The 9987-nt window shown below is 40.1% G+C and overlaps 1 protein-coding gene across 1 annotated transcript; it reads left to right on the top strand.

Moving 5' to 3' along the window:
- The first annotated feature begins 6615 nt into the window (after nucleotides 1-6615).
- On the top strand, nucleotides 6616-7083 carry LOC131150593 (uncharacterized). Its single transcript, XM_058101453.1, has one exon. It carries the CDS (start codon nucleotides 6616-6618, stop codon nucleotides 7081-7083), a length of 468 nt encoding a protein of 155 aa, XP_057957436.1.
- Nucleotides 7084-9987: the final 2904 nt, after the last annotated feature.

The raw sequence follows: 9987 nt of genomic DNA, 5'->3' as shown, positions 1-9987 counted from the left end.
TCCATACAAATTATTATTGATTATGAGTAAATTTATTTTCAGAAAAACATATGTTATATTGTGTATTACAAATGAAATGTACGATTGGGAAAATACTGCTATGATGATTAAAATGTATATGTATGTATGAGATGTAAGGAATTCACGATTTTAGAATATGAAGTATGACTTTTAACAACATATGTGTGGCATGAATATTATTTTATGTGAAATGTATTATGATGTGAAAGATATTACGAACCAAGCATGATTTCAGGTATTATGAAAATATGAGTTATGTTGTGATAAAAGATGTATTTTCAGTATATATATACCTGAAACAATTTTGGCGTGAGGCCATATATTTATGTTATCGGCACAAGGCCGTATTTATGTTATTGGCGCGAGGCCATGTATTTATGTTATCGGCACGAGGCCGTATTTATGCTATCGGCACGAGGCCGTATTTATCTTATTGGCGCGAGGCCATATTTACTATGATTTTGGCGCGAGGCCATATGTATGATTTCGGCGCGAGGCCGTATCTATGTTTTTGGCACGAGGCCGTAATGATGTTACGTATGATCATGTATTATATGTTTTCATAACCAGGATGTTAGTTTAGTTCAGACCAGGAGCTCGGTACCGTAGCTATGGGTTAATTTTGGCACGAGGCCTTATTAGTGCTACCATCCCACGAGGGGATGGGAGATGGATAGTCGATGTGGCTTTCAGTAGAGTGTGGACGTCCACCTGGCAGTCCGGACCAGGGTGTGGCGGGCTCATCGTACTTACAGACATATTTGATTCGGCAGTGGTCGGCCAGCCATTGTCGGGTCCCGCCTTCGGGCTGCACAACCCGTCATGGGGGGTAATACATGACACCAGCTAGCTATTCATCCTGTGTTTGTTTTCAGTACTACAGTTATAACAGATGATTTTATGTATGTTATGATTTATTATCAGATGTGAAAATATATGTTTACCCAGTACGATATGATGATGTTTATAGATTTATGAAATGTACTATATACGTATAAATGCATTAAATATTCATGTTGCCACACAGCTGTATTTAGTTTATTTTCCCTTACTGAGAAGTGTCTCACCCAAAAACTTAATTAATTTTTCAGGAGCTCCTGAGAGACTGTTGGGTCAGGGCCGCCGTTGAGCTAGTGAGATTACCCTGTGAGAAGGGTAAGATTTTGTAAAAAGGGTCAGAGTTCTTTTGTGTTTGACCCTAGAGATATTTGGATGTATGTGAGGATGTATAGAATGCTCTGGTATTATGTTTTATGATTGGATGTTTGAGATTTTACGTTTACTGCTGCTAGGTTTTTCGCTGTGTTTGACAGTTGTCCCCGCTACCCACGGGTTCGGGTTGACTATTTTATTTATTATGTGATATTTTATGTTAAGAAATTGAGGGACGTTACAGGCAGAGTACGTGGTCATTAGGGACGTTGGTTTATTAAGATGAGTCTTATAGTATTTTAGTTGTAGTAGATATGTAAGGTACCAAGATTCTAAACAATTTTCTCAATTATTTCTTCAAGATGGAGTCCAAGGATAATACTGCTAACACTAGAGGCAGTAGCAGTGAGGGGGCAGACCATAAGGCTGGCAGTGACTCCACAGTGGTATTGTGGGACTTCGCCCAGTAGCTTATGGCTGAAGTTGTGCGAACTTCTAGGGGCAGGACCGTCCCACGGCCGAGTTGGGAGGTTCTATCGATCAGTTTACCCGTCTAAAACCCCCTACCTTTGCAGGGAGTACAGTCATGATCTAAGCAGAGAATTGGATTTGGGAGATCGAGAAGATTTTGGTTATGATACATTGCACGGATGAGCAGAAGGTGCTCTGCACGACCTTTTAGCTGACTGGGGAAGCTGAGAGATGGTGGGAATGAGTAAAGCTACTTGAGGCACAGAGACTGGTGCCGGTGGTGACGACATGGAGCCGCTTTAGAGAGGTGTTCTTTGAGTGGTACTTTCTAGCCTCCATCAGGAATGCAAAGATGGAGGAGTTCATGATTCTAACTCAGGGGCAGCTGACAATTCAGCAGTACGCTGCCAGATTCATGGAGTTATTGCATTTTGCTCCGTTTATGGTACCGAATGAAGTGAGAAAAGTTTGGAAGTTTGAAAGGGGTCTGAAGAAGGAGATCCGGAAGCAAACGACAATACTGTTGATTTAGGATTTTGCTACGTTGGTGGACAAGGCCACCATGGCAGAGGAGAGCCTACAGGGGGATTCAGAGGTTCAGATTCCAAAGAAGAAGCCAGCACCTTCGAGTTCTTATTCAGAGCGAGGCAGAGTACTTGAAAGAAATATGGTGGTGGCAGAGGCCAGCGGCGAAAAACTAGTGGTGGTGCGGTTCAGGGAACCTCATCTTCCTCTGTTTGTCCTACTTGTGGCAAGCGACATTCAGGGAAGTGTATATGGGGATTAGGTGTTCGCTATCGGTGTGGCAGACCAGGGCATATGTCGGGTGATTATGGCACACTGAGGAGCAATGCACCCCCATAGCAGCCATGTCAGGGAGGTGCTTAGGCACCATGTGGTGGATATCAGAGGGATACTACCCAGGCGAGGGTGTATTCCCTAACTCCTGGCGACGCAGAGAATGTAGGAGATGTGGTGATAGGTAATATTTATATGCTATCAAATAAAGTTGTAGTACTATTTGATTCAGGAGCGACACATTCCTTCACTTCCTGAGGATTCGTTAAATTATGTGGGTTAGAGGCACATCTGTTAGATGTCGAATTAGCAGTGGCTACACCGTCAAGGTCAGTAGTTGTATGTAGTAGGGTGATTTGGGATTTCCCAGTAGAGATTCAAGGGGGAGTATCACCAGTCAGTTTAATTGTGTTTAATATGTACAACTTCGATATCATTTTGGGGATGGATTGGCTAGCAGCCAGTTATGCCAACATCGATTGCCACATGAGAGAGGTAGTATTCGGGCCTCTCGGGGAGTAGGAGTTCAAGTTTGTAGGGTCGTGTGTGCGTTCTGCACCACGTATCCTTTCAACTATTCAGGCTATAAGGTTACTTGTAAAGGGATGCTAGGGGTACTTGGCGTTTGTGAAAGAAATGCCGAGAGGAGAACTTAAGTTAAAGGAGATTCCTATAGTAAGTGAGTCCCAGATGTGGTTCCAGAGGACTTGCCGACATTGCCTCCTGATCGTGAGGTGGAGTTCGTTATGTAGTTGACTCCAGGCACGGTACTAATTTTGAAAGCTCCATATCGTATGGCTCTAGTAGAACTAAGGGAGTTGAAGGAGTAGCTACAGGAGTTACTAGATAAGGGTTATATCTGACTGAGTGTTTCACCCTGGGGAGCACCGTTACTTTTCGTGAAGAAGAAGGACGGGTCGATGAAAATGTGCATCAACTACAGAGAGATTAACAAGGTGATAGTAAAGAATAAATTCCACTTCTAGATGCTATAAAACAAATTCCTGCTTATGCTAAATTTCTAAAGGATTTATGCACTGTAAAACGAAAACTGAATGTGCAGAAAAAGGCTTTCCTCACTGAACAAGTTAGTGCTATTATTCAAAATCACACACCACCTAAGTACAAGGATCCTGGGTCACCTACTATTTCATGTGTCATCGGAAACTCTAAGATAGGGCAGGCCTTGCTAGACTTAGGTGCGGGGGTTAATTTGCTACCTTATAGTGTGTATGAACAATTGGGGCTAGGGGAATTGAAAACCACATCCATTATCTTGCAGCTTGCTGATAGATCCATAAAAATACCTAAGGGTATCATTGAGGACGTCTTGGTCCAAGTGGATAAATTTTACTACCCTGTGGATTTTGTGGTCTTGGATATGAAAGTGTCATCCCGCGCAAATTCATCACCACCGGCGATTTTGGGAAGACCATTTTTAGCAACTTCTAATGCCATAATCAATTGTAGGAGTGGTGTTTTAAAATTGAGTTTTGGAAATATGACTTTAGAACTGAATATCTTCAATTTGTGCAGGCAACCTCAAGAACATGAAGAAATCCAAGAAGTCAATTCATTGGAATCTTTAATTGTAGACACTCCTTGGTTAAACTATGATTGTGATGAGCAGTGGGAGGAATTAGAAGATTCCCTTGATTTAACTGAGTCCACTGATCATTGTTCTTCGCTTTGTGTTGCAGGTGACTCAATTGAGATGCAATGGAAGCTTAAATTTGAACCATTACCGGCAATACAAACCCCCGCACAACCATCCGATGAGAAGGCACCAGTGTTAGAATTGAAGCCACTACCGCCGGAACTAAAATATGCCTACCTTGGACCAGAGAACTCATTCCCAGTGGTGATTTCTGCATTGTTGACTCTTGACCAAGAAAGTAAGTTGTTGAGAATTTTGACACAACACAAATTAGCCATTGGTTGGTCCATTGCCGACATTAAAGGTATAAGTCCTCTCATTTGTACACATAGGCTATATTTGGAAGAGGATTCAAAACCCTCTAGAGAAATGCAAAGGAGACTAAATCCCACAATGAACGAAGTGGTAAAAAAATAAGTTTTGAAATTGTTAGACATAGGCATCATATATCCAATTGCTGACAGTAAATGGGTTAGTCCAATACAAGTTGTCCCAAAAAAATCTGGCATGACCGTTGTAGAAAATAATAAGGGAGAATTGGTGCCTACTAGAGAGACCACAGGTTGGAGGATGTGTGTAGATTATAGGAAATTGAATGCTGCCTCTAGGAAGGATCATTTTCCTTTGCCTTTCCTTGACCAGGTTTTAGAAAAAGTGGCAGGGCATGAATATTACTGTTTTTTAGATGGATTCTCCGGTTATTATCAAATAGAAATAGCTCCAGAAGACCAAGAGAAGACTACCTTCACTTGTCCCTTTGGAACTTTTGCCTTTAGGAGAATGCCATTTGGGCTATGCAATGCCCCTACTACTTTTCAAAGATGCATGTTAAGTATTTTTAGCAACTTGATTGAGGACAGTGTAGAAGTATTCATGGATGATTTTTCAGTTTTTGGAAAAACATTTGATGCATGTTTGTCTAATTTGCAAGTTGTTTTGAAAATATGTGAAGAAAAGCAATTGTTGTTAAATTGGGAAAAATGTCACTTTATAGTCCAACAAGGAATAGTTTTGGGGCACATTGTATCCTCTCGAGGCATAGAGGTGGATAAAGCTAAAATAGACTTGATTTCAAATTTGCCTGCACCTAAAAATGTGAAAGATGTTAGATCATTTTTAGGGCATGCCGATTTTTATAGAAGATTCATAAAGAATTTTAGTTTTATTTCTAAACCTCTTTGCAAACTTTTGATGCATGATGTTAAATTTGAATGGACCCAAGAGTGTCAAAATGGTTTCGATGAATTGAAAACATGTCTCACCACTGCACCTATCATTCGATCTCCTGACTGGTTATTCCTTTTGAATTAATGTGTGATGCAAGTGACTTCGCTGTGGGGGCTGTTCTTGGACAACGAAGAGATAAACTGCCATATGTTATATACTATGCTAGTAAAAATTTAAATGCGGCACAAAAGAACTATTCCACCACAGAAAAAGAACTACTAGCTATAGTATTTGCATTGGATAAGTTTAGATCTTATCTTCTGGGTTCTCCTGTCATAATATTCACTGACCATGCAGCTTTGAAATTTCTACTGTCAAAAAAAGACACTAAGCCAAGACTGGTAAGGTGGATACTTCTGCTTCAAGAATATGATCTCACAATAAAAGATAAAAAAGGAGTGGAGAACGTGGTGGCAGATCACCTTTCTCGGCTTCAACCAGAAGTTTCTGAGAAGTTTTCTTTAATTTCTGATAAATTTCCTGATGAACAATTATTTGCCGTTGAATATTTACCATGGTATGCTGATATTGTAAATTTCTTGGTTGCAAGGAAAACGCCACCTCGTTGGAATGCTCAAGACATAAGAAGGTTGAAGACTGAAGCTAAGAATTTCTTTTACGATGATCCTTATCTCTTTAAATATTGTTCAGATCAGATCATTAGAAAGTGTGTGCCTAACAATGAAATTTCTAGTGTTTTAAATTTTTGCTACACAGAGGCTTGTGGTGGGCATTTTTCCGCCCACAAATATGTTTAAGGATGCTTTGAGTTTCTTTAAAGCTTGTGAACCTTGTCAAAAATTAGGGGGAATCACTAGGAGAAACATGATGCCTTGACAACCTATACTAGTGATTGAAATTTTTGATTGTTGGGGTATAGATTTCATGGGACCATTTCCTTCTTCTTTTGGCTATTTATACATTTTGCTTGCCGTTGATTATGTTTCCAAGTGGGTTGAGGCAGTCCCTTGCAAAACTAATGACCATCAAGTGGTTGTAAAATTTTTGAAAGAAAACATTTTTGCAAGGTTTGGCATGCCTAAAGCCATAATCAGTGATCAAGGCACGCACTTTTGCAACAAACATGTTTCAGCCTTATTGAAGAAGTATGGTATCCACCACAAAATCTCTACTGCCTACCATCCTCAAACCAACGGGCAAGCTGAATTAGCAAATAGGGAAATTAAACATATCCTTGAGAAAACTGTTAACCCAAATAAGAAGGATTGGTCTTTGAGATTGTGTGATAGCTTGTGGGCTATAGAACAACTTTTAAAACTATTTTAGGCATGTCTCCATATAGATTAGTGTATGGTAAGGCTTGCCATTTGCCTGTAGAGTTGGAACATAAGGCGTATTGGGCAATTAAACAATGCAATTTTAACATTGATGATGCTGGTTGCGTGAGAAAATTGCAGTTATCCGAATTGGACGAGCTGAGGATGGATGCCTACAATAATTCTAAATTGTCCAAGGAGAGAATGAAGAACTGTCATGATAAACACATTCAGCGTAAGACTTTTGAGCCCGACCAACAGGTGCTATTATACAACTCTCGCCTACACTTGTTTCCTGGTAAGTTAAGGTCTCGGTGGAGTGGACCTTTTGTGGTGAAGACTGTTTTTCCTCATGGTGCTGTAGAGATTCTGAATCCTCAAAATGGTAATGTTTTTAAGGTTAATGGTCAAAGGCTCAAGCCTTTTATTTCTAACTTTGCACCTGAGGAATCTACTCTACATTTGCTTGATCCCACTTAGTATAGTTCATTTTCTTTTCTTTTCTTTTCCCTTTTTTGTGTTTTTTTTCTCATTTATATTTTTATTTTTCTCATTGTTTTCCTTTGTTCTGTAGTTGTTATTTCTTATTCTCTAGCATTATATTCTTTTCAAAGCGGTTCAGGTACTTCTTCTTTTTCTCGTTTATATTTTTAGAATTGTTTTGCTTTACGTTTAAATACTCTCTTGGGTAAATTCTTTCAATTCTCCTGCATCATTAGGGACAATGCTACATTCTAGTTGGGGGGTGGAAGAGAATTTACCCTGTGGTTTGCGTGCTTTAAACATATGTGGTTTGCCTTGGGAAAATGGTGTTATATAAAAAAAAAAAGAACAAAAAAAAAAAAATTCAAAAATCAAAAAGAAAGAGAGAAAGAAAGAGGAGCATTGAAGATTTACACTGCATTATCCCATTTCTAACATTGACTCGTACCCTTCACATACCTGCATATAACCTAAGAACTACACACTTGAGTCATTTATGTGTAGTTTCTCTTTATATGATTTTATGACTCCATGAATAATTGATTGGTAGTACATTCGTGTTAATTTGGTTATATAATTTCCTGTATCTACATGCATCTCACGAGGATAAATAAACACAGTTACGTGATTCATTGCACTTAGGGTTCCTTGTGAGCACCGAGAGAACACATGTGGAGACTATGACACCTTGTGAGATATTCTTGAGCTATTATCGTCCTTTTGAGCGTTAATATCAAATCAGAGTTCATGGAACTCAATTTTTTTTCTGGATGATTCCTTGTACACTAGTCTATGTTTTGATTTGCTAGCCTAGAGGTGACTTCTAGTGGGGAGATAGAAACCTAGGTCTTGTAGCCTACTCAAGATATGAAAGCTGAGCCACCCCTAGAGATAGACTTAGTTCATAGACCACTATTCGAGCTCAATTCCCATTGATTGTTTGAAGATTACAAAAGAAGTGTTATGATTGTCCTAATTGATCAAGAAAAGACAGAAAATGAAAAATGAGCAGAAGAAAGGATAAGAAATAAAAATGCGCGTGAAATAAAATGCTAATGTCTGCTCCACAGAAATATCACAAAAAGTCAAGGACACAACACATGTTCTCTACGTACGAAGATTCTTCAACCAGTTAATGCCTCAGATGTGTTCACGACAAGTTTGTGAATAAGTTGATCTAGGGTGGTCTCAGTTGGATGTGGCGAGTAAGTGAGAAGATGCTAGGGTGAAGACCCGACACCTCATAAATAGGCTAGATCCCTTCCAGACTAGTCTACTCCTTACACTTAGCGTTGTTCCTTTTAATATGTGGGATGTTTGATCGCGACACTCCTCCTCACATATGATGAGTGAACCCATTTTCTTTGAGTGTTCTTGAGGGTATACCAGTTAGGCCGAGTCAAAGCGACCGTTCTGTAGGTGTCCACTGGCGTCCTAGGTGTACTGAGTCACACACATCACACACACCTCGAGAGTTTACCTGTTTATACTCGAACTTATATGATTGCATTAACTCTGAATGTGTCACTGATTAACTTCATGTGAGTATACTACTCTTAAATGACATATAAGCGATGAAACTTGTATGAGTGACGTGCTTCAGAGTCGTGTGCATTGAATATGAACGAGCTTGTGTGAAATTCAGTTATGTTCTTGTATGTGAAGCGGTATAATATTGTCCTATGTGCATTGATTTCATGATCACCGGAGTATATAGTTCTAGACACCACCTTAAGATTCATTCACGTCATTTGCTAGAGACTAGCAAAACATCAGTTGGGGGGTGTGATTACGAGTCAAAACTGCGTAATTGGGCATCTTAACCCGGGTTTTACGGTTTATATTTTTAATTAAATATCCAAATTTGTTCAATATTTTAACAAAGTGCCAAAATTATCATTCTTGAACTTTATTGCACTATTTATGAAGTTTTGGTAATTTTTTTGTCGCAGGAAAATTCCCGGGAACCAAAACCGACACCTGTTTGTATTTCATGCATAACTTTTCCGTACAAGATCCAATTGAGACGATTCAAATTTTTGGAGAAAGAGGAAAGGATCATCTACAACTTTCGTGTTTTAAGTTTTGTGAGATACGGGCCCCAAAAGAGCAGAATTTGCGATGAACAGAGAGCAAATAAAATGAAAAAAAATAAAAAATATATATATGAAAGGGAATTTGATGTGACCCGGCCATGCATGGCCGGGTCGGGTTGGCTAATCCGGGTAGGGCACTACAAATTTCTTTTAAAAGGAACCCGAGCGCAGCAGGCATTCTTCTGCATCTTCTTGATCTTCTTCATCTTCTATTATTTTAGTTTTTTTTCTTGTCTTTTCTTTCTTTCCTGTTGGCCTCTCCTTCCTGCTCCTATCTCTCCTTCTCTTCTCCTTCCCTTAGCTCTCTCCCTCTCTTTCTCCTTCCTTCCTCTGTCCCCGCACCCTCTCTTGCTCTGTTTTTGTTTTTTTTCTCTCCTTGCTCTCCCCCTCAGTTTTTTTCTCTTAGTCACCCTATCTTTGCTCCCTTGCTGCTCTCCTGCTCCCCCATCCTCGGACGCCCACACCAGCACAGCAGCTGTTCTCTATTCCAGCCTCCATTCCTCAAGCACATCAGCAACACAATAGCACCCGTACCTCTGCAATTCCAGTGGCCATGCCAGCTCCTCGAAGCCACTCCACAGCTGCCTCACCACACCAGTAAAGCCAGACCAGCAACTCCCGTCTGCAGCAGCACCGAACATCCTCCTTCCAGCTTCCTTGTTCCACCACAGCAAGCTGCTGCCCTCTCCAGCAGATCCTCACGGTTCTTCCACAGCAGCCGTGAACACACAGCCGCCCATCCTCTGTTTTCTCTATCTCTCTCTCCCTTTGCTTTTCTTTTATTTCTTCTCTTATTATTAATTTG

Source organism: Malania oleifera, chromosome 1 (assembly GCF_029873635.1).
Source record: "Malania oleifera isolate guangnan ecotype guangnan chromosome 1, ASM2987363v1, whole genome shotgun sequence".
Classification (NCBI taxonomy): domain Eukaryota; kingdom Viridiplantae; phylum Streptophyta; class Magnoliopsida; order Santalales; family Ximeniaceae; genus Malania; species Malania oleifera.
This window is presented reverse-complemented; position numbering and strand designations above follow the sequence as displayed.

What these genes read in the sequence shown, in the direction of transcription:
- LOC131150593 (XM_058101453.1), top strand. Translation starts at nt 6,616, where the DNA reads ATGTCTCCATATAGATTAGTGTATGGTAAGGCTTGCCATTTGCCTGTA.